This window comes from Podarcis melisellensis, assembly GCF_964234715.1.
Source record: "Podarcis melisellensis genome assembly, chromosome: 15".
Lineage (NCBI taxonomy): Eukaryota > Metazoa > Chordata > Lepidosauria > Squamata > Lacertidae > Podarcis > Podarcis melisellensis.
In genome coordinates this window covers 16,123,339-16,148,410 of record NC_138532.1, presented here as the reverse complement: position 1 = coordinate 16,148,410, position 25,072 = coordinate 16,123,339, and the positions used below count along the sequence as shown (strand labels likewise).

Genomic DNA, 25,072 nt, shown 5'->3' with positions numbered 1-25,072 from the left:
GCCAGGAACCTTCAGCTGCCTATCACAATAACATTAAAAAACCATTAAGAGGAGACGAACCCAGAGAGACCCATATGCATCTGCAACCAGAAGGCTTCCTCTGTCAGGATCCCTGACATCAATTTTTAAGTGCAAAAATTAAATCTGTCTGCATGCCCATCAAGTCTGTAGTGAAACCCTTGCATTTTATATATATTTTTTTGCCAAGAACAATGCCTGGGTGCAAGCAACCCCTGCCAATCGTCCGGTTCAAGCATACCACCATTGTTGCAAATTTATGCAGCCCCAAGAAGCAAGCCAGAGTGGGAAAGTAGGAAGTTTGTTTTTTTATGACTGTGATCCCATAAATTTTTTTAAGACTATGACCCCGATCTATACCCCACTCAGAAATGCAAAAATGGCCAGAAGTGCAGAGAGTGGAAGAAACCCCTGAACACCTCTAAGGGATCCATGATCAGTGAACTGACAAATTAGGGAACACGGACAAAGTTGCAGTGTTCAAACTGGCTTAATTCAAGTGAAGGGGTTTTGCCCAGGAGGTAGGTAGGTAGGTAGGTAGGTGAATGGGGGGATTAGGTGTGGGGGAAGCAATGCACACAGCACAGCCTATCTTCACAGTTCAAATGGACTGGGGGGGCCTTCAACTTGCACTGCTGCCACTACCCTCCCTCGGTCAACGTGGGCAAGTGCAGCTATCAGTTTTCCCCGTGCACAAATGGCTTCCACAAGTATCTGCCTCCTCCGTTGCTGAAATAGCCTTACAGGAAGATGCCAGGTGGACATCCCCTGGATAAGAACTGCCACCCCTCCCCATTATTATTTTTTGTCCAATAAAGACCAATTCAAATAATACGTTAAAATGCGGTGGAGTCCCTGGTCCAAGGCTGAGACAGTCACTGTGCAGGCAGATTGAGATGGCTAACTCGTTTCCACATGTGAGCACTCTCACAGAACAGTCAAGTTGTTGCAGCCCTCCAGGTGTTGCTGGACTCCAACTCCTGGCTTCCAGGATCATTTGCCATGCTGGCTGGGCCTGGTGGGAGTTGTAGTGCAACAACAGATTCCCCACTAGTGCTTTAGCAGGAAGAAAGTCTCTGGGGATGGGCAGCAGCTCAGGATCTCCCTTTCCACTGTGTTCCTTCAATACCAGGGCTGGGGAGCCCACCACCCATGACCCAGCTGGCTTCTGTGAGCTGCAGTACAGCAACAACTAGAGGCTGGCAGATTCACTATCCTGTCGAGCTGCCTTTGCTCTGCATTGCCAGAAGTCTCTCCAGAGCACACCCTCCAAGAGGATTTCTCCCCCATAGTTTCTTCCAGCCCCAACACAGAATCCAGCCTCTTCAGCCTCTGTCACTTTGGACCACGATGGAGACAGAGACCCCAAAACTAAGAGGGATGGAGGGCTACCTCCAGCCTACAATGGTGACAGAGGGGGGGCTCCAGAGGGGACAAGGAAACCACAACTGCAGCACAGCAAGGGGTTGCCTAGGTATGCTTTGCACTGCAGAACAAGCCATGGTTTGCCAAAAGGCTGCAGCTGGCCTCGTGTAGGGGAAGACGATGGCAACTTCGCTTGAAGACACTAATCAGAGGAGAAATGAAAAATGGAGGGAGTGGACACCATGAAGCCAGAGGCTGCCAGCGGCCCGGTCATTGCTGGCCAAGCCTTACCTCTGCAGAACTCACGACAGGATTGCTTGGATTCATTAACCCCACTATGGCTGGGCTTCTCCAGCATCTTCCTTGGACTAAAATGCCCTTCCAAGAAAAATACATTTTGTCTCGGGCAAGTGTCTCCCGCAATTGTTGCAAAACCTGAGTACTGACTTTTTGGATGACCCAAGAGTTTGTTTCCTTAGTCCCCGCCCCCGCTCCCCACCCCTCATCTGTTTTCAGTAAGCTGCAGGGAGGGACCAGCCCAGCCTAAGCAGATCCCTTCCTCCCATCACACACACTGCCTGTCAGGATCTCTGGTCGCATCCGGCAGGATTTTACAAAAGGTGCTGCTCAACTTCACTCAGGTACACACAAGGCCTCATTTCGGGAGAGCTGCTTCAGCCCTCTGCCCTACTCAGAGTCAAGCACAAGTTTCTGCTGGAATGACCTTTCTCCGGGCTCAAAGGGAGTTGGGAAGCCGTTTCCTGCAGCACCGAGTTCTCTTCCATGCCCTGACGCAGGGCAGATCGGCAACGGTCCTTCCACGTAAGCTAATCCCAGTTTGTCAGAGAGAAGGATCAAAACACAGAAAGGGCCACTTCTATAGAAGGTAGAGGCCTCGCCCTGCCCAAACACTGTGCAGGGTCCCCTTCTCATCTTCATAAGACACGGGCCAGATAGGAGCCGGTGGCAGCAGATGCCTCTGTATTGGAGGACCACAACTGGGAGTTCCTACTATGGAGACCTCCATTGCCTCCATGGAAGAGGAAAGAAGCCACTGGATTGCTCAAGGAGGCTCATCCAGTTTGACATGTCCACACAAATCGGGCAAAGACCAGCAGCTTAGCCAGATAAGCTGGCATCAATTGCTACCTCATCCCCTGTAACCATGTCTTAACACAGGCCCAGCACAGAGAGAGGGGTTCTTGTTAAGCCAGCAACCAAAGTCTTCTCCTTCGCGCACTCCCAGGATTTCAAATTCAGGCTGAAGGTAGCATGGGGGTCTGCATCCCCCGCCACGCCAAGACAGAGGACACAGATTAGCTACAAACAGGGCCATTGTGTGCCACTTGTTCCTCCAGGAGGCAGCGGCATTCACAGTAGCTACGTGGCAAAAGCTCCAAACATCAAACACCAACCATCCAGGTAGGCTCTGGAGGAGAGAGAAACTGGGCTGTGATGTAGATACGGAGTGGGGAAAGCTTCGACAAAAGGGGGCTCCTGGAGAACACTGTTTGACCACTGACGTCTCAGTGCTTGTCCATGGCCAATGTACTCCCGTTGGCCTTGGGTTTAGGCTTAGACTTGAAGGAAAAGCGCTTGATGAGGCGCCGAGAGAAGCTGCCAGATTTTTTCCTGCCAGAGGAGCTAGCACCGGCATTGGGCAAGTCATCATGAGACTGGCTGAGGCCGGCTTCCTTCTGCTTGTTCTTCCTCCGGAAGATGAGTTTGGTGCCGCTCCGGAGGAAGTTCACTGCAGCGGGAGAGAAGCACGTGAACATCCAGGGAACTCTGCCACATCCCATGCCACCACCCTAGCTTCTCCGACGCCAAAGCAATGGGTTGAAGCTCTGCTGAGGTTCTGGCCACCCCCTGGGCACACACTCAGCCTCACCTTTGTGATCTTTCAAGCTCCTGGTCTCCAGAGCACCTGTCGAGCCTGTTTCGGATTCCACATCCTCCAACGAGGGCCTTTCGGAGATGTCCGAGCGCGTCGTCTCATCCAGCTCCCTTTGGGCAGAGTATGAGGCTTCCAGCTGCTGAGTGGCATCAGTGATGCTGTGCCCATATTCAGATATGCCAGTCGCAATGGAGTCATCCTGGAGAGTGGCCTCCAGCGAAGCAGCGTAACCAAGGGAGAGAGCCATCTCGTCTTCAGCAATTGGTACCTGGGGTCAGGTTGGGTTGGTGAGTGAGAAGAACGATCCAACAGAAGCCAAAAGTAGTCACTGTCTCCCTGCCCCTACCCACTGATCAGAACCACCTCTTCCACCCACTTCATCATTCGGAGCTTCCTAAGAAAGGATAGCTGACTCCAAGCAAGTAGATAAGCGGTTACCTTGGAAACTCCTGAGATGATCAGTGTGCTTCGCTTTGTCGGGGTCTTTTTGGCAGGTTTATTGGTCAAATCTGTCAGCTGCCTGATTGCCGTCTCGGCCACTGGGTCCAAGCCATTGGACACATGGCTGCTTCCTGGAGGAGACATAAACACACAGATATGCATGGCTATAGAAGAGTTATTGTATTGATTTATGGGGCAAGTGAAAAAGGTGTGTAAGACCTTCCTTCTTTGCCACTCCTACTGTCTAGAGCAGGGGCTCCCAAACTTGGGTCCTCCGGCTGTTGTTGGACTACAAGTCCCATCATTCCTAACTAGCAGGATCAGTGGTCAGGGATGGTGGGAATTGTAGTCTACGAGCAGCTGGAGACCCAAGTTTGGGAAACGCTGGATTGGAGGTCCAAACTGACCAGAACAGATGTTGAAGTGCAGCCTGCTTTTAATATACAAGGTGAGCCAGTTTCTGCACTCTGTCTTCACCCCATCTTTCCTCTAAAGGAATTCAGGGTGGTGTATGTGGCTCTTGCTCCCTCCCTTTTTCCCACCCCAATTTTATCATCTGAGCAATCTAAGTAGGTTAGGAAGAGGAGACGCTGACTGGCCCAAGGTCACTCAGTGAGTTGCATGGCTGTGGGGGGATTTGAACCCTGGACTCCCAAGTGCAGCACTCTCACAATTACGCTACACAGGCTTCTCAGTGGCTCTTCCTGGTCTCCTCCCAGACAGGAACAAAGCAAGCCAGCAAGAAAATAGTTGAGGAGGAGGACAAGCTTTCCATGGGTTCGTCTCCAGCTGGGCCAAAAGGACTCTTCAAGCATTCTCCTGGCACGAGGTGGGGCAGGGAAAGGGATGCCACATGGCCTAATCCAGGGGCCAGCAAACATTTTCAGCAGGGGGCCAGTCCACTGTCCCTCAGACCTTGTGGGGGGCCAGACTATATTGGTGGGGGAATGAACGAATTCCTGTGCCCCCAAAATAACCCAGAGATGCATTTTAAATAAAAGGGCACATTCTACTCATGTAAAAACATGCTGATTCCCAGACCATCTGTGGGCCAGATTTAGAAGGCGATTGGGCCTATCCATGGGCTAATCCTTGCAGCTCTTTGCAGTGTGGTTGAGGACAAAAAAAATGGCTCCCTGATGACTTACTACTACTGCAGGGGGAAGAGCTGGGGCAGCCATTTTCTGGAAGCATCGTGGTCACTTTCTCTGTCACTTCCACCTTCGATGGAGACCTTGAGGGTGAATCTGGGCTCCAGAAGAAAAGGGGTGCAAAATCAGCAAACAAGGTCACAGGACCCAACAGATGCTTCACACACACACACACACACACACACACCCTTTCCAGGTTTTCTGACAATAGGCATGCGGTTCACTTGCTGGGGAGGTGGAAGACTCCCTGCCCTGATAGAACTCAGTATCCAGTATCCTCAAAGCAGGCGTGCTGTTATATGCCAGAGTGGTACTGCTGCACAGGGCCCAATATCCAAGGGGAAGGCAGGGACTTCAAAGCGGAGGGGTTGCTATATAACCCAACAGCCCTGAAGGAAGCTGGCCATTGGGAGAAATCCTTCCCTACCCACCAAGTATGTTTTGCCTGAAAGCGTTGGATGAACTTTAAGCCAAGACCCACAAGAGCTCAGCCCCAGAAATAGATATCCACACCAGGGACAAGTAAAAGCAGTGAGGAAGTCCTTCTGCCTCTTCACAGCACTTGCTGCCAAGTGCATCTCCTTTACAAATCAGTCACCAGCTACTTGCTGCATCTTTCCAGATCCTGGATAAGATGCTCTGTTTCCAGGCAGGTGTTACTCCCATCACTATGGCCCATTTGGCAAACAGGCTGGGTTCATAATAAATTGCTGGGGCCTCTCCAGCAACTGCAGGTCCCTCTTGGCTGACTTTGCCGTTCCAGAGAAGCAGACAAAGCAGCACCACTGCACTTGTGAATGCATTAAATCACACACACACACACACACACACACACACACAGAGAGAGAGAGGGAGGGAGGGAGAGAGAGCGCTGTGGACACCCTGAAAACAGGGTCCCCTTACCAATCTTGCAGTCCATTTTGGGCCTGGACTGGATGGTGGTGACTGTGGTGACGATGGTCCCGTCAGGCATGATGGTGCGGTCCATCTCAATCTTTTTGGTGGGGGTGATGCTGGTTCGCAGCGAAGAGGCCAGCTGAAGCTCTGGCAGTTCCTGATAGAGCAGCTGCCAAGAGAGCCAGATCAAATGCTTCAGACAGACAGGTGGGGGTCACATAGACACACACCGGGGGTAGCACTCAGTTCAGGAGTTCCCCATCAGCAATACCAGCTTCCCTCCAACAGCGGGTGATCTTCTTGCCCCAGAACAGGAAGAGACCAGCACCCCAGAACCTGGCTGCTTTGCTCTTTCTGCAGCCAAATTGCCTGACATAAAGCTGGCCCAGCCTTGGGAGAGGGATTTGCATGCAGAACAATAACAACAACAACATTTTTATCATTTATTATTATTTATTGAATTTATATACCACCCTATACCCAGAGGTCTCTAGGCGGTTCACATAAGTTTATATTTATATGCAACCAAGCTGGTGGGTGGCTGCCAACAGAATACTAATAACACAATGAAACATTAAATACTCAGGTTTCACCTCCAGCCTCTCCAGGCAGAGCTGAGAGAGACTCCCTGGCCCAAAACTCTGGAGATGCGCTGCCAGTTAGTGTAGGCAATATGAGCGAGATGGACACAAGGGTCTGACTCAGGATGAGGCAGCTTCCAATTAGTTTAGTTGGGAGACAAGGGTCCGTGCCCCTCAAGGGACTGTGGCAAATCAAGGAAGGAGGTTGGCGCCTGTGCTTAATGACTCTGAAGCAGGGGTGGGTGTGGGCAGGGGACCTTCCAGTAAGTTGCAGCTGGACCACTTTGGTCTCAGTCCCTTGCTTCTCCCTCCCCAACATCTGCATACAGAATCTCAAACTGAAAGAGGAACAGCCCTGTAGAGGCCGCTGGTTATTCTACTCCAGAGATTCCTGCATGGAGTTCTTGCCCCTTCTGCCTGTCACTTCACACTTCACCTCCAGTGCAACGGCTGCTCCTGCAGGCAGCTTCCTGACAGCTCCGGGGGTCAGTATGTACTGCTTCTGTCCCCGTGGCTCTTTGGAGGGAGAGTCCAGCGGGATAGTGGCAAATCCCAAGAGCACATCTGCAAGAGAGTAGCAACAAAGAGGGAATACAAGTGGAGATTCTCCTTGGTTCCAGGTGCTGGCAGCAGCCCATGCTATGCCAGCTAACTTAAATCATAGAAAGAGAGCATTGTAGAGTTCAAAGGGATCCCCAGCGGTCATCTAGTCCAACCCCCCAATCACTGATCCCTTCTTCCAAGTCAGTCTCTAACCTAGCTGCTCCCACTGCCCACTCATCAATGTCCAGCCACCACTTCTCAGTGTCCAGCCAGTCCCTGACACCTCATTTGAGAGCCGCCACCGGGCCCAGCAGCCTTGGCCACCCACAGGTCACAGCAATCCTCAGCTCCATGGCTGGTCTCAGAAAATACTTACCTTCTCCAGAACTGCTGCTCCCAAGCACACTCAGCTTCAGCTCTCTGCTCCTCGGTCCAAGCTCCCTGTCCAGGCACAAGAAGAGGAAACAGGCATTCAGAGGTTTAGAATATCCTCCCTCTGCAAAACACGGGCTCCTTCTCCCATCCTCAAATTTGAGGTCCATGAGTAGTGCTCTCCAGAGTAAGAGGGGAAATGGAAGAGCACCATTTGGGGACAAAGATTAAGGCCTGCTCTGTCTCCTCTGGGTGGAGGCGCTGAAGGGAAAGCACTCAAGTGGTGCAGCAGGACACCCAATCCAAGGAAGCTGGCTGCAAACCAGAGATGGTGCTTCCTATTCCAGAAAGCCCTTGGGTTCTGGCCAGCCAACACACCCTTCCCCAAATATGCAAAAGAACCAAAAAGCACTGCTCCTTACAGAACGAGCTTGTCCGCCCACTCCACTTCGGCTGCAGGGCTGGAGCTACTGGCTGGCACTAGCTTCGTCCTCTTCAGCTGCCGAGGGCTGTCCAGCTCTGCCACGCAGCACAGCTGCCCACTTCCTAAAAGGGGCACGGAACAACGCTGGGGTGATGCCATGCAGACACCTGATAAGCCCTGGGAGGGGCTGCCCAGAAAGAAGGAGCAATAGGGGCCACTCGCTGAGCATCAACATGCTGAGCAGGGATTTGTCTGCCCAGCCCAACCTACCTGGATTCCCACCCAGATCTTTGCACATTTTCAGCACATGCGCGGCGGACTGGAAAGGAAACCCCCACTCCTAAAGTCACCCATCCCCTGAAACCTGGCTCTCCATTCAGAGTCTTAACCCTTTGAAAAGCTCCAAGCAGGTGGCTATGGAGTGATGCTGCTTACAGGATCGCCTTAACCCCTTGGCAAAAGGCCTGCTTGGTTCTGCAGGTGAGAGGATACAGCCAACGTTGGGTCTTCACACCTAGCCCAAAGCTGGCCAGGATGCTCCATGCCATGCCTTCAAACACAGGTGCTCACTCTCACCCCGCAGAGCAGCCAAAGGCCTGAAACATCTCCTGTTCCTGGATCATACCTCGCGTCTCCTCAGAGCCCAAGTGCAGAGCTCGCAGATGCTGGAGAAGCAGCTTGGGCACCACTGGAGCAGCTGTGCTGGAAGGGGACCCCTGGGAAAGTTTATTGCAGGACACCTGAGATAAACAAGGAAGGAAAGCACATGAGCAGGGAACCACTGGCACATACAGTCCCAACTCTCTCCAGTCATGAATGGGGACCTGCAGAGGTGGTTGGACCACAATTCGCATAACTCTCAATCATTGGCTAGCCTGGCTAGGCTTGATGGGAGCTGGAGTTCCAAAACTCCCCATCCTTGCTGTAAAACCAAATGGCAGACAATAAATGCTATAATAATAATAATAATAATAATAATAATAATAATAATAATAATAATGCATTATTTATATCCCGCCCATCTGGCTGTGTTTACTCAGCCACTCTGGGCAGCTCCCAACAGAATATGAAAAACACAATAAAACATCAAACATTAAAAACTTCCCTAAATAGGGCTGCCTTCAGATGTTTTCTAAAAGTCAGATAGTTGTTTATTTCCTTGACATCTGATGGAAGGGCGTTCCACAGGGCGGGCGCCACTACCAAGAAGACCCTCTGCCTGGTTCCCTGTAACCTCACTTCTCACAGGGAGGGAACCGCCAGAAGGCCCTTGGAGCTGGACCTCAGTGTCCGGGCTGAACAATGGGGGTGGAGATGCTCCTTCAGGTATACTGGGCCGAGGCTGATACCAAACTCCCCCACTCATACTGGGCTAGAAGGAAGAATCCCCTCACTCAACAGCAAAGAGGCAATTTCCTCCTGGTCCCAAGTGAGGCTGTCCATGAGCTTTCCCCTACCACTACCCCCTTACCCAACCCTGCAATCACACAGCAATCCCATGTGGGAAAGACATGCATACACACCAATGTGGGAAAGATCTTTACCGCATTGCTGCCAGCTACACAGGCCCTCAGATTCACCATCATGGCAGGCTGAGTGCTTACGACGGAGTCCTCAATCAGGTCCTTTATGGTGGACAGGTCCACTTTCCCGTCATTCTCCTGGATCACAAAAATAAGGTCAGAAAACAAGCCCAGAAGGTGGGAAAGACTGCATTTCTTGCAGAGAATGTCCCCCCTTTGCAGGAAGGTTAAAAAGCACCTGCAGCCAAAGGGAGGTGTCACACTCAAGACTTCCACTGAACCCAGGAAAGGAGCTTCTATCAAGTGTTCCATATATATACACTCTCTCTCTCTCTGTCTGTCTCTGTCTCTGTCTCTGTCTCTCTCTGTGTGTGTGTGTGTCTGTGTGTAAATTTTTTAATTAAATTGTCTGTTTTACAATTTAAAATACTATTTTAAACATCCTTAAAGTATCAATGGCTCCCCTTCTCCTCTTTCCATGGTTCATTTTGCATATCTTAATCCCTGCATATTTTACTAAACTAAAACCATTCAGTATTCCACTGTTGTATCCATCAAAACTTATTTACACTGTTGAATTTATCTTAATGCTGCCAACATTTTCAAGTGTACACATTTCCCCCATATATTCAATAAACGTTTTCCAATCTTCTCTAAACGTATGTTCTTCTCTTATTCTATATGTTAAATCTGCAAGCTGCGCCCTCCACTGACCCCAGGAAAGGAGCTCCTATCAAGTGTTCCTATAGCACCAGCTGGGTGCCGGGAGTTGTAGAATACAAAGCTTTCATTTGAGCACCCCACGCAATGCTCCCCCCTGCCTGCCTTCCCGGGAGAGCGGGAAGGCAGCGCTGCTTCTCCGCTCTCCTTCAGAAGAGGTCGGGGGACAGACTGTCCCCGGACCTGGTCTGAAGGCGGTTTCCATAAGAACGCATTAATTGATTTTTAATGCATTCCTATGGGAAACCGTGCTTCACAAGACGAAAAACTCGCAAGACGAAAAGACTTGCGGAACGAATTAATTTCGTCTTGCGAGGCACCACTGTAGTTTTGTCCCTATCCTCCTCCCTTTTGAGCTCTACAAGGGGCCAAGGAGGAGGAAGCTGACAGCCAATACTGATTGTTGTAAGGAAGAAGGCAGGCAAGTGGGGGCTGGCTGAAGGCAGACTGAAATGGGGAAAGCAGCCCCCCATTTGCCCTGATGGAAAAACATCCACTGCTTGTCACTGCTGAATATTTGTGTTGAGAACAATACCGCTTTGCAAAGGGTCACCAATCAGCTTCAGCATAATCTGTACTTTTAACTTCCCTCTGACCTCGCTGGTTACAATTCTAGCCCCCATTACCACCGGCACCACCACTCCCCCACGTGTATATATATCACTGCAGTTTTTAGGAGAAGGCTCCAGGCACTGCATGAAGTGGGCTCTAGGTCCTTAAAGCTTTCAGCATAATGAACTTGTTGATTTCGCCAAGTTGCTTTGCTGTTTCTGTTGCAATCTCACTAGCCTTGCACACACGGTAGCCAAATGAGGGGTGTGCCACTGAGCTTTCTCTAGCAGGAGGGAAGAATTCGAAAGCAGTCATGCATGTGGAATCAGGACCAGTAGAGTCCTCTGGCTCCCCCTTGCAGAACAGGCGAGTGTGACCTTCCACCTGGCATTGCCCATCTGTTTGCTCACTTCACGCAGCTGGAGCCTTGGAACGACGGACAGGTTCAGCTGTGGTCTGTCTTTGAATGCCCAAGATACCAGCAGCCCTTCATCTTGAATTTCCTCCAGGTGGATCTCCAACTGGCCCAGGAAAAAAAAAAGTCTTATCGTCATCACCACCACCATTATCTGCACAAAGATATTTATACCCACCTATTTTGTATAATCTGTAGGCTGGCAATATTCATCTAAAACCACCCAAGTAAACAATATCGCAACCCAAGCTTTTATGCAAAATAGACTTAAGCAAAATAGGCAGAGGCCTCTACCTGCAGACCCGCCCAGGCACAAATCCTGCTAGCAGCAGCCTCTGCCCACAATAACTCAGAGGGTGGCCCAGGGCAACCTGCCTGGCAGGAGTGGTGGAGTGGGCAGGGGTGGGAAGGAGAGAAAGCCCCAGACCCCAGACCCACAGTTACCTGGGCCTGCAGCACAGCCAAGGTGACGTGATAGGTGTCCATGGAAACGGCAGCTGGAGACTGCTGAGTGACTGAGACAGGGAACTGCAGGGTGCTGGCAGAAAGGTGGCAACACAACATCTGGAAGGAGAGAGATGGTCATTGTGCCCAGCTGGAGGGCCAGCCAGAAGGCAGGTGACAAAGAGCAGCAGGCAAGGAAGACGGTTCAGGGGAACATTCAGGGGTCCGTCCCAGTCCCAGACACCTCCATTTGGGCACAACTAGGGTCAGCTGGTAGGGGAGAATGATTCAACTACCCTTATGTTTTTATATGTGCTGGAAGCCACCCAGAGTAGCTGGGGAAACCCAGCCAGATGGGCCGGGTATAAATTTTATTATTATCATGATCATTATTAGGGAAGCTTTTAATGTTTGATCCATTACTGTATTTTAATATTTTGTTGGAAGCTACCCAGAGTGGCTAGGGAAGCCCAGCCAGATGGGTGGGGTATAAATAACAAATAACAATTATTTTCCCAACTACATCTCTCTCATTTTATACATAAACATAAACCCTGCACTCAAGCATGTGGCCTTGGAAGGAACACCTCTCCCCATTCCCCCTTGCATGCTTATGGTGCAAAGTGGGGGGCACTCATTCTCTCCACAGCAAATGTGTTTCTCTTCATGCCTGCTGACAATCATGGGTTCTCTTCTGATTTCCTGCCCAGATTCTGCCCTGGTCTTCCCCATGTCACGGCAGGAGCTTCCAGCCTCTGCTGCTGCGGCAATTAAACATTCATGCAAGCCCCACTGCCTAGATCCTGCACAGAACAGCTAACTCTTCTTTGATCGCCTGTTGGCCTCCACTTGTTTCTCATGATGCTCCTTCATATCTTTCCTTCCCTGTCGCTCTCACAGCATCTCTCTCTAATCACTACTAACTTCTCCTTTCGGACCTTCCCTGACCGTTTCCTCCCTCGTGGTCTCTGGGGGTGGGGGTCTTAAACATCACTAACCACAACTCAGCCCTGGACTCTAAAAGCCAAAACCAGAGCAGTGAAATGTGTGAAGCAGGGAGGAAAGTTGTGGAGGCAGTTCATTTGGCCATATACAGAGTGCACTCCCATAGCTCATGCCCACATGCCTCAAATTATGGAATTTTCTGTGGCTCCATACTTTGTTTTTTATATATACACATTTTTATTGATTTTTTAACATATCAGTTCCAACAGTCATACAACATATCTTCTCATCTTATACAATGTTTTAGACTTCCGTCAACACCTCTGATGATTTTTCGTTCTTTATCACTTATTCTGCATTTCTTAATTTCTATATTGCATTTAATTATCCTTAACTAATAGTTCTTTTCATAGTTTTCCTTGTAATATTTCAAATAATCCACCTTACAAAACTTGTTGCAGTCCTACTAGCATAATCTCTTCATCACAATTACTTTTCAAATAGTTCATATATATGATCCCGCAGGTTTCGAATCCTTCCTGTTAATTCATCTAATTCTGCATAGTCCATCAACTTCATCCTCCATTCTTCTTTCGTTGGTAATTCTTCTTGCTCTGTGGCTCCATACTTTGAGGTAGTCATTGTGTTTGACCTTCTCCAAAATATTCCCTTCCCAATTCTCTGCCTCACAGCCCCACTGTCTATGGGGAATCCTTTTCAGACAGAGGGCCGCACATTCCCTTCTAGGCAGCTGCTAAGGGCCACATGCCAGTGGTGGGTGGGGCCAGAAGAAAAGTGGGTGGAGCAACAGATGTTATTTTGACTTCCATACAGTAGGCTTGCTTCCACACATACTCAAACATACCCCTCTAACGTCCACCCAGGCAAGCAACAGGCAAGCAACAATATCAAAGGGCACATTCCAGCATGGGGAAAAAACTTTCAAGGAGGACATGGAGCAGAATCTGTCAGGGGTGTGGCCTAGGAGAGTCCCAAGAGCCGGATAGAGAGGCCTGCAAGGGCCACATTCTACCCATGGTTCTGAGGTTTCCCCTCCCTGGTCTTGGTTGAATGTTAAACTGGTAGTTTTCAGCAGGTATGTTTTCATCTGACACTGAAAGGGTCAAGAGCATCTGTCAGGAGGTCCGTGTAGCTTCTGAGGCTGCCAAATCTTCCTGCTCAGACTAAACAAAGCTGGGCAGGCCCAGGGCAGAAGCCCCTTTAACCAACCACAATTTCAGGAGTGCAAATTAACACAGGAATCTGCAATCCAAAAACGGAGCCTGAACATTGCAAAGAATGGCAGGAAGAGGGCAGTGCAGCTGTCTGGATCAGGGCGGCTTTCCAGTGGTTTGGTTCTGAGCACTGAAGGCCAAGGTGAAGACCGGCTAGCAAATTCCCATTGGCCTTCGCTGCTCCCCCCTGAACTAACATTGTGCTCCCCTCTAAAGGTGGTGGCAGGGAAAAGTAACAGCACAAGGATCAGAATGCGACAGCAGCAGCCTACCATACTGCGATCCGACTGGTCCGTGCACGTCACGTGGTCAATCTTGACAGCCGGTAGTTGCTGAGGACTCTCTTCAAACGTAATCTGGACTGAGCTCTGGGTCAAGAAGAAAAACTTGTTACTCCCCAGGCTGGGAAACCCCAACACAAATAGTTGAAAATGGGTGCATATCTACAAGGGCAAAGCAAGCCTTGCCACACCAGCCATGGCACAGGGGATGGGCAGAGGCATTTCACACGGCTCACGGACCACCGAGGAATCCCCTGCAAGCATCCAGATGTTGCTGTCCTCCAGCTCCCATCAGTCCAAGGCAATGTGGCCAATGGCACTGTAGGAGTCTGGCAGCATCTGCAAGGCCACTGTTTCTCCACCTCTGGCTTATGGACTCAGAATTGACTTTCAAGCCAGTTATTTCCAATTCTCACTCCATAGAGAAGACCCTAGTAAGTTGGACCTCCCCACTGAGTTATAGTCCAAAGAAGCTTGAGAACCCCCAAGGTAAAGGTAAAGGGACCCCTGACCATTAGGTCCAGTCATGGCCGACTCTGGGGTTGTGGCGCTCATCTCGCTTGGCCGAGGGAGCCGGTGTACAGTTTCCGGGTCATGTGGCCAGCATGACTAAGCCACTTCTGGCGAACCAGAGCAGCGCACGGAAATGCCGTTTACCTTCCTGCCGGAGTGGTACCTATTTATCTACTTGCACTTTGACGTGCTTTCAAACTGCTAGGTGGGCAGGAGCAGGGACCGAGCAACGGGAGCTCACCTCGCCGTGGGGATTCGAACTGCCGACCTTCTGATCGGCAAGTCCTAGGCTCTGTGGTTTAACCCACAGCGCCACCTGCGTCCCTTAGAGAACCCCCAAAGGAAGCATCTAATAATAAGGGTTTGCATTTGTACTGTATAACTCTTCAAAATGTTCAAAGTGCTTCACATACATTATCTAGTTGGACTCTTTACAACAAGTTAAAATCTGTAAGTTAAATCTGTATTATTGTCGCCCTACCCGGGAGCCAGGTGCATTTTGCGACTGGCATGAGTCCAATTGCGACCACCTGGAGAACTCTGGATGCCAGGTTGACAGCTGACATTTCCATTTGGCTGACCCTTCCAGCTTTCTTAAACAGCAAAGCAGAAGAGCTTATTTATTACATGTATAATGTAATAAATGTAATGTAACCTTTTTCACCAAGAAGTACATGGTTCATGCCACGCCCCCCCTCCCCAGTTAATCCCTCCAATGACCCCATGAGGCAGGTTAAGAGGCTGTGACTGGCTCAAGGTCACCCAGTGAGCTTCATGACTGAGCGGGGAATTGAACCCTGATCTCCCAGGTCCTAGTCCGACACTCTAACCACTACACCACCTATGGGGCAGCTCTATAAATCAAGCAGGTAAGTAAATATGGTGAAAACAAAATGTCACTTAGAGAAGGGTCTGAAATATTCTCCTTGAAGCTTGCATTTGTTTTATTCTAGATTGTTTTATTTGATGTTTTAATGTGTTGTAAACTGCTTTGAGATGTTTTTCCTTTAAAATATAAAGCAGTTTAGAAATTAAATGAATAATAATATATCACCACAAAAACACTCTGTTGTGGCATCCATAACCTAGGTTTAAGATGCCATTTGGCAATTCACTTATATATCTGCTTTTCTAAGACTGCTCTCCCCCCATAATTCAGTGGGTGAAAGGAGAAAACTTGACTTCACTGCAGAAGTGAGAATGAAACAGGAGAATTCCAGATTCAAGTGGTACTGGGGCAGAGGGAGGGAGGACCACACAGGTTGCAACCATAGTTTCTGGCAGGGGTTGTGTGCAGCTGAACAGAAACACAATGGGGAAATTTGGCAGGTGAAGCTTCCCCCAGATGTAAGCAATCAGCAGTCTGTGCTATTTTGACCCGATAAGCACCATGCAGAAAACTAGATCAGGCAGCCCCAAATCAATAACTCCTCTAACAACAACCCTGCAGTGGCTGCCTGTTTGGAAAAAGAAGAGATTGCTATGCCCTGCTGGGCAGTTCCTGGCAACAAGGCAAAAGCGAAGGCAGGGAAAAAAAAGAGTTCTGTGCTTCACAAGCAGCAGGGAGAGTTCCCAGTTTGCTGCAGTTCCTCCTCTCAAGGTATTATTTACTGTGTGCCCAGCAGCCAAGGAACTGCTGTGAAAGCAGCACTCCCCTCCATTCAAATCTCAGATCCGTAGGCTGGCCAAGGCAGGCAGGTTAAGCAAAGGCAGAGTTGCCATGGGAGCCGGGGGGGGGGGGAGCTGGCCCAGCGAGTGGCAGCACAGAGGCTGCCTCCGCACTCTGCAGGACCCTGGCAGTCACGTTGGACAGTCTCTGAGCAACTAGAGGCAAGGAGAGGCTGGCTGGCTGGCTGGCTGGCTGGCTGCTGCCCTCCAGTTTATTGAAGTGCCCCTTTCTCTGGACGCTGGGATCCACTGAGGCAGATCCACTTTCTCTGCTGCCACCAACTTGAAGAAGGAAGCCTCCGCTCTCGTGGCTGGGACTCTCCCCAAACAGGCCTTGATCTCCAGGGAGAAATGCAAACATTGGTTGCTGGCAGTGAATTCCACTCTGCAAGAGGGCTTACTGTGGCAGCCCCAAGAAAGCAGCTTAGCCCAACCTGGAGCAAAACAGGTTTGGCTGGTCAGGTGCCATTGCACTGCAGGGGGAGCAAGGGAAGGCCTCCCTGCCCCCAGTCAGAGGCACTCAGACCATCCTTGCCAGTCCAAACAGAAGTTGCTGCAACCTTCCCCCTCCCTCTTCCCGGCCCATTGAAGCACACAGCAAGGAAGGGCAGCTCTTCCCCAGCTCGTGGGGTTGTTCAGCTCTCTTGTTGATCCAGCCACATCTCCACCAAGGCCTTCTGGACAATTCCTGGATCCAGAACAAACACTTGGTCCTTAGCAAAGCTGCCTTATAATGAATCAGACCATTGGCCCATTTAGCTCAGTGCTGCCTACACAGACTGACAGCAGCTCTCCAGGGTTTGAGGCAGGGATTCCCTCCCAGCCTTACCTGGAAATGCTACAGTACCTGCATGAAAACCCCGTGCTCTACCACTGAGCTATTTGGGACTTTCAGGCCATACTCCCTTCCCCATCAAACTTTCTGCAAGCATCTCCCAAGACATCCCACTCATTCTGCCATCTGCTTCCAACAACTCTACCCATCTGGTGGCCCTAGAGCACCTCTATGTTCCTTCTAATCCTTCATCACGATCCACTTGTTCTATATGGCCTTTGGCACCATCCCTCAAGTCCTCTCCTCCCCTTCTGAAACCCAAGGTCATATAATTGGAGACACAACCTCCTATCCATGAGTTTCACTTCCACCTTGTCTTCAACCTTTAGCTTGCCCAGGTCCCTGCCCAGAAAGACTCCACAAAGCACCACAAACACTGAGAGCATAACAACCCGGGCAGGTCTCCCTAGAGAGACACAGGTACACCTTCAGAGGATGCTTAGACATGCCCCACCCCCCAAAAATCAGTGCAAGGTTGTTGTGTGGATGCAGACTGAAGCATCCAACAGCATGTGTGCATCGGTTCTTCTGTTGGTTTACAAAGGCCGAGATGCCTATAAGGCAAGCATCTCTTTTTCACAAGGTTTTGGCTTCCCTGGGATTAATCTTCCCCCAACCAACAACAAAAAAGCCATTTATATTTATAGTATGCCACACTCTCTGGGAGAGACCAGCCTCACACTGGTCGCCTGATTCCTTGACAACCTTCTTCAGCATAACATATTTATTTCTAATTTCCAAATGTATTTCTGCATGACTGCATCATTAAATATCAGGGTGGAAAACCATACAAATAATCACGAAAGTGACTGGCTAGTTAAAGAAAAAGAAAGAAAGAAATGTGAACAGCTGCACAGCATAATGAAGCCAAGAGGCGCATGGAAGTTAGCAGCATGAATGCCTGCTGAATCTCTGCTGGAAGCATGTTCCCAGCTCATGGGACAAGTGACACTAAATGCCTGACTTCTGATTGAGGCCGGTTGGACCTGTATACCACGGGGGACAACTATAACTGTGCTCCTGCAGATGATCAAGCAGTGATACAAGGGCTCAGGTGGTCCTCAAGGTATCCTGGACCCAAGCTGTTCAGGGCTTTGTGCGTCAACACAAGAGCCTTGAACCAACCAAGGTAGCTCATAGGGCAACCAGTAGAGATATTTTAGAAGAGGCGTCACATGCTGTCAGCCACCTGCCCTCACCAGCAATCTAGTCACTAGCTGGAGTTTCCAGACACATTGCAGTAATCCAGTCTAACGCATGGACTACATTGCGTATCATGAGGCTTCAGCAGCTATTTGCTTGTCTTGTGGAGTGGAGCCCATTGTGACCAAATTGGTGAATCCATTACTTTTTGTGTGGAGCGGGGGAAGGGGATCTTGTGGCTCTTCTGTAAGCCAAGCAGGTATAAAACCCAGAGATCCATTCTGGAAGGGAAGCACCTTGGACAGCAGCCACCTCTAGCCTCCAGGTTTCTGAGGGCAGTAGCTCCAGGGCACCACTGCTTAACTGGCACAGAGGGCACAAGATCAATCGTGAGCCTCTATTCTCTCCAAACGGTGCCTCTTGTGCCAGCTCATAACTAGAAAAGGCCTAGGGATAGGTAGGTTTGGATTTGTTCCGAAAAAGGAAAATCACGGAAACAGAAACTGGGTAAAGAGAAGGCTGCAGAGGATGGCAAGCATGCAGGGCTATCGGGGTCTCTAAACCACAAAGCCCCTAGGATGGAGGGAAAAGCAGCCCAATCCTGCCCTGCTCCAGTCAGATCTGAGCACCATCAAATGACTCACACAAGTTCTCCGAATTGGCAAAATTCAGCAACATTCTGACAAGGGCAGTTAAACACTTTAAAGCTTGGAGATTGAAGTTAAGTCAAGCCCTTTTCATTGTGGCCAGTAGAGGTCTACTGTTAACCTTACCATGATCCTTATCATGTCCTCACAGCAACAGAGACATGCCACCATGTATGTTGCCAGCTCTATTTTATCTCACGTAAACTGGCTCAGTATAAGGCAGCTTCCAATCTGTCCATCATCTGCCCCAGTATTGTCTCTTTTGACTGGCAACAGCCCACTGGAGATGTCAAGAGCTGAACCTGGTCACCTGGTGAAGGCCAAGCAAGTGCTGTGCTACCACTGAGCAAAGCTCCTTCCCCAAAGGGCAGGAATAGTGATCCCTGGACTGCTCTAACAAGACAGAACAACAGAGAAGGAGCAGAAGCCACCATCTAAAAGAAATGTGAGAATTTAACACAAGAGAAAGCAACCATACGATGCAATCAGGGCTATTTTTCTAGAAAAAGAGGTGCTGGAGCTCACCACAAACTTCCCCCTTGTTCTGTAAGAATGGCAATGGTGCTCACCTGAGAAGCGCCAGAGCTGAGCTCTGGCTGAAAAAAAGCCCTGGATGAAATAAAAATGCAACCTAGGAAATATACAGTTGGTTTCTGGTATGGTTTCATTAAAGCCAATAAAAACAAAAACTTGAACATGAAAAATTATGAGAATTCTAAACCCATTACAGTGGTACCTCGGGTTACATACGCTTCAGGTTACAGACTCTGCTAACCCAGAAATAGTGCTTCAGGTTAAGCACTTTGCCTCAGGATGAGAACAGAAATCGTGTTCCAGCGGCGTGGCGGCAGGAGGAGGCCCCATTAGCTAAAGTGGTGCTTCAGGTTAAGAACAGTTTCATGTTAAGTACGGACCTCCGGAACGAATTAAGCACTTAACCTGAGGTACCACTGTACTATTGGATTGATGTGCCTGGAAAGCACACCAATATCAAGAGAACCAGCAAAATCTATAACTCTTGAATACTCAGAATATTCAGGAAGGGACAGAAAGCCTGCAGAGTATGACCCAATATCTAGAAGTAAGGTTTCTTCTTTCATAAATTAACCCTAATCTGATTGTGTAGGGTTCCCTGCATGCCTTCCAGAAATCCTGAGATGCATTGTCACCTGAGCAGGATGCTTGTGAACAACAAAGACTTCTATTTCATAAGTCCCAAGAATGTGATTCCCATCTGCTTGGGCAGCAATAATGCTTTAAGTCATTAAAAATATGAGCAGGAAAGATGACAGAAGTTCGTTGAGTCAGCTGTCTGTGGTAAATCACTGGAAGATGTGAAGCCCGATGCCTCAGTCCCAAAATGAGGAACTTCACACTCCCAAATGCAAACAGAGCTTGGCCTCAAACAGAATGGGAATGGCTCTTGCTGTCTCCTTCCTGCACATTCTGGTGGAGAATTAGAGGGAAATGTTGAAGCAAAAGATGTAGAATATTAAGTCTAGTTAGTGCACTGGGAAATGCAAAAAGGGAATGAGAGGTGGGGGGGAAAGAGGAAGAGGAGTTCCACATACATACACATCTTTTCCACCCAGCACATTTTTAAGGATTTTCATTTTCATGAAAGTAAAATTGTTAGCCGCCCTGAGCCCAGCTTCGGCTGGGGAGGGCGGGATATAAATAAAAAATTATTATTATTATTATTATTATTATTATTATTATTATTATTATCCAGTTCTCATTAGCTCTCTCTCTCCCCAATCATCCCAGGGTTTTTGTTTTTTCCATAAGATAGATTTCTGTATGGCTTCTCTACAATTCAAATTGCTAAGAGGGGAAAACTGTGACATCAGAAGGAGCTAAAAATAATCCTATCCAGAGGGGACCTGAGATCAGTTGCCTCCAAAAGAACATTTATCCCAGATTCCTCTTGGATTTTCAGAGGGAGAGAGAGAAGTTTTCATCACTGATTGCACAGAGAAGGATCCGGCCTTAAGCCCCTCCTTGCTCCCCAGATGAAAGATCATCATCATCATTGCAGTCATTGTGGATTAGGCGGGGGGGGGGCGGGTTAGAGAGAAAAAGCTTCTTATTAAGAGGCCAGAATGTTTTCAGTGGCAAATCACCAAAGCCCATCAGTACTCTGCTAAAACTGAATTTCACCTATGTTAAACGAGAGGGCTTGACAGGTAGTACAACTGATTATTCAACAGTGTACAATTCCTATTCCTAAACATGTCTTCTTCTTCTTTTTTCGCTTATTTTGTTCAGTTTATTTTGATGGTTTAAAATCATCCAGAGGACAAAAAGGAGAGAACTCGGACAAGCACAAAATGATCAAATACCAAAGGAAAGTAACCAGTCTAATTTAAAACCATGAAAAAAGCTGGCATTGAAGAACTCTCAGGATCAGACTTTGGACAGCCTCCGGAGTAACAGAGCTCTGCAGGTGTTGAGAGTGCCCTGTGGTGCCCTTGCCATCTAGATCCAAGGCACCAATGATGGAGACACTCTCAGATAAGCAGAGATAACAGCAGCAGCAACATCAGCAGCTGTTTCTCAGGTATAGAGCACTGAGCTCCCATTTAAGCTCGCACCATCATTCATCAGCCCTGTCATTGGGGAAATTTAAGCAACGTCAGCAGGATCCTAAGAGGCACAGCAGCCTCCTCTTTGAAAAGAAGCTCCACAAACAGGGTCGGTCCCTTCTGGAGACCCCCCCCCCAAGCTTTTGCCTATCCTGAAAAGCTGGAGGAGTTGCACCACTATCCTGGAAACTGGTTGCCAGGCATGGAATATTCCAGCTATGCCAAGAGAGCCCAAGCAGACATGCAGGGCAGGTTGTTGGGACCACAGAGGAAAGATGGAGCAAGCAACTGGACTTAGGATGCTCTTTAGCAAAATAAAAATAGGAATGCTTTGGTGTCTCATATTTGTCAGCTTCCTTACATAATATCTGTAATGAAAAAGGACCCCAATACCTACATGAGGTTTGGTCACATGAAACCTGCTTGTTTTTGAGAGCACAGAAGCCCCTCACAAAGGGCAGGAAAGGCTCCTGCCCGGTTTCTCACGCTGATCAGCTGACAGCTTGCAAGCGTGATTAGGTTTCCGCCCTGCCACTGCAAAGGTCATTACTGGTTGCTCTTTCAATCTGGCTCCGGTTTAAAATTCAGATCTTGTGGAAACAGCTAGAGCTGCCATCTTTATTCTATTCCTTTTGTTTCTAACATTGCCTCCCACCCGTGAGCTAGTCATGCCTGCTCCCTTATCAATCTCCTCACTCTGGCTAGTTATGAGCAGATTTCTCAAGTAGGTGGGTGTGAACCTAATGCATATCCTGAGTTATTCCAACAGGCTTCCAATAGGCTTCACCTAAGAGGATTTTTCTGCCTGGGAATCTGTCTAGTGCAGGAAACCATGCGTATAATCATAACATATTTATATTCTGTTGTATATGGTTACAGAAACATAGAATTGTAGAGTAGGAAAGAACGCTGAGGATCATCCAGTCCAATGCAAGAATATGCAGCTGTCCCATACAAGGATCGAACCTGCAACCTTGGCATTCTCAGCACCATGCTCTAACCAACTGAGCTATCCTGTGTGTCCAAGAAAGGCATTTATGGCTCCCAGCCTCTGTACAGGTAGCAAAACAGAGAAGCACCTGTGACATGCTATGGAGCACAGCAAACAAATTGGAATGGATTCAGAGGACGCCAAAAAAGATGGAATGGAAAGCAAGTTGTCCCCTGAGGAAAGCTTGAAGGAACAAGGTAGGTTTAGCTGGGAAAAGAGAAGACTGAAGAGTGGGAAGAATATGGGAGTACAGTACTCTTCTTGCAGGCAAGAGGCAAAGACTGGCGTTCTCTGCAGCTCCAAAAGGCAGGGCTAGACTGAATAACCTTACATTCCAGGAGGGGAGATTTGGGTTGAAAACAAGGAGAAACCTTTGGATTGTAAGAGCGGCTTTGAAACAGGACCAGCGACCCTGGATGGGTAGCTGGGCTCTCTCCTGCTGGAAGTACTTGAACAGAGGCCACCCAGTGAGGTGGGAGAAGCAGCAGCAGCTCTGGATTTCCAGCACTGAAGGAGTGGTGCTGGACAAGGTGTCCCTCCCTAGTTCTAGGTACACAAAAGACTCCCAAGGAAGAGTCACCAACTCCCAGAGGTCACCATTACTCCAGTTTTAGAGATGGGGAATCACAAGTACCGGTTGGCCCACATCTACCATGCAAGTTTATGATGAAGCTGCCCTGCACTGGCTTAGACTCACTCTCACCATCAACATATTTGTAGCCACACCAAATAGGGCGACAGGAATGCGACAGTATCAGAAGACAGCTTGCATTTCCTTTAACAGGATGCTGCGTGTGATGGGTGCTGGGGCAGAAGAGACTTAGCAAGAGAGGGAAAGCTCACACAGAAAGCCGTCGGTTGGGAAGGAGGAAGATCCCAGCGAAGACTGAAGCAGGAAGCCCTTATAGATACAGGACCTTCACCCCAACACAGCCACAAAAGAAGGTGCTTTCTGTTCATACACAGCTGGGAAGGAGCACGCCTGCTGCCACGGCAGTTTTCCTTTGGATTTGGTATCATTTACTTTAAACAAGATGCAAGTGAAGGTTTCAGTTTGCACTGGGAGGAGTCAGCCTGGCCTCTTGTACATACCAAAATGCCACTGGCCAGGCAGCCAGGAGAGTGGGGTGCCTTCCCATTGTGCTAATATGCCTTCTTAAAGAGCAGCTTCCCCCCCCCCAAAAAAGGAAGAGGAACCCAACTCCACCCTGTTATCAGTGCAATGCTCTTTAGTATAATTGCAGTCTTTGTATTCTGCCCTTGTTTGCAAACTTTTGCCACCCCAGAAGGAATTGCAGTGACCTTTGGCTGATGTAACAAAACACTTGATTATGTTGTTTACAGAAACACCAAGGAAGAGGGTTTGGTTCTAGGAGCCTGCCAGCTGGAGTCCCAGCACCTGCAAGACTGAGAGGCTCAGGAACTTTGAGGCGCAGATCCCTGGAGCCGCCCCACCCCAAGCAACCTCATGAAAGCTGATGGCACAAGCATCCTTTTCCTCCCCTACTTCTTTACTGGTGCCAGAGTCAAACTGATTTACTCTCCAGGAAAAATCAGGGCTGACTTTCAATTTATTGCCATTTTTATTGGAATAACGCCCCCTCACATTAAAAAAAAAGCATTTCGAAATTAGAGGAGGGGGAGAATATGCGAAACCTTTTATACACCAATCGGAAGGGAAGCAGCTTTGGGGGCTTTTAGGGTCCCCAAAAGGAGAAAGGAAAGGCACATATAAGCAAGAAATAAAAACTTTCGCCTCCCCTCCCTCTCCGAAGGACAATGCCACGGTAAAGCGACCCTGCCCCGGTCGTTGCTGCTGCCCTAACCTCTGCGGGAAATTGGCCTGGCCGGGGTGGGTGGACAGCGCCGGCGAGGAACCTGCTGCTCTGCACAGGGCAAAATGCGGGGGCGGAAAGGGAGCTCCTGGCGAAGGCGGCGGCGGCGACAGGGCAGCTCCATGGACAGAAAGTGGAACCCGCACCGCTTTCGTCTTTGCTGCTGCGTTTGGCTCTCGGGCTGAACCACCGGCAGGACTGGGGACCGAACTCTGAACACGTGCAGAGCGCCTCCCTCTGGGATCGGGTGCCACCTGGCGCAGGCTTCAGCCTGGGACGCCCCTTTCTCCGCGGGGTCCGGCAGTGCCGGGAAAGAGCAGGCAGTCGAGGAAGGCTGGCACGATGCCCAGGTGGCTCACCTGTCACCCTCTCGGTGTCACCCTCCGAGGGCGCTGCCCAGACGCACCGCTTGCCCCCCCCCCACCGGGACCCCCTGGAGCCGGGCAGCCAAGCGCCTGCCCCCGCAGCCTGGGCTGGCAGGAGACCCGGTCCCCCCCCCGCCCCGTCCCTGCTTACCCCGTGCCGGCGGGCCTGCTCGTTGAGGGCTCTCAGCCAGGCTCGCTGCCAGTTCTCGCGGAAGGCTCGGAAGGCGAAGAGCGACGCCAGCAAGCCGCGGGCCCCCGCCGCCGCCCCCTCGGAGCCGGCCGCTTCCCGGGCCGAGCCCAGGCGCCGCAGGGATGCCCAGAGGCCGGCGGCCGCAGCCGCAGCTCGGCCCCGCGACGGCAACGGCGCCTCCTTCTCCGGCCGGCGCCGTCCTCGCCACAAGCCGCGGGCGAACTGCAGGAGCCAGGCCGAGACCGTGAGCAGCGAGGCGGCGAAGAGCAGCACCAGCGCCGCCCAGCCCAAGCTCAGCCCCGGCTCCGGCTCCGGCTCCATGGCGGTGGCTCACGGGGCGTCGCGGCACATCGCGCTCCCTCCCGGGCAGGGGCGTCGAGGAAAGACAGCCGCTTCCTGCCTCCTTCCGCGCCGGCTTCCAGCTACAGGGGGAGGCGCGCAGCGCTCTCCTTCCTTCCTTCTCGCCTTCCTTCCCGACCGTGCTGGGCGGAGCGCC

At 50.0% G+C, this 25,072-nt stretch overlaps 1 protein-coding gene across 1 annotated transcript; it reads right to left on the bottom strand.

Annotated features, from left to right (window-relative positions):
• Positions 1-1,941: 1,941 nt before the first annotated feature.
• On the bottom strand, positions 1,942-25,035 carry C2CD2L (C2CD2 like). The gene is made up of 14 exons (XM_081889815.1): positions 24,538-25,035; positions 13,796-13,891; positions 11,344-11,463; positions 10,895-11,005; positions 9,234-9,350; positions 8,315-8,429; positions 7,688-7,811; positions 7,270-7,334; positions 6,787-6,914; positions 5,776-5,938; positions 4,870-4,968; positions 3,719-3,852; positions 3,275-3,548; positions 1,942-3,133 (listed from the first exon to the last, which is right to left on the bottom strand). The coding sequence occupies exons 1-14, from the start codon at positions 24,895-24,897 to the stop codon at positions 2,910-2,912; spliced, it is 2,130 nt and encodes a 709-aa protein (XP_081745941.1). The 5' UTR covers positions 24,898-25,035; the 3' UTR covers positions 1,942-2,909.
• Between the last annotated feature and the right edge of the window lie 37 nt (positions 25,036-25,072).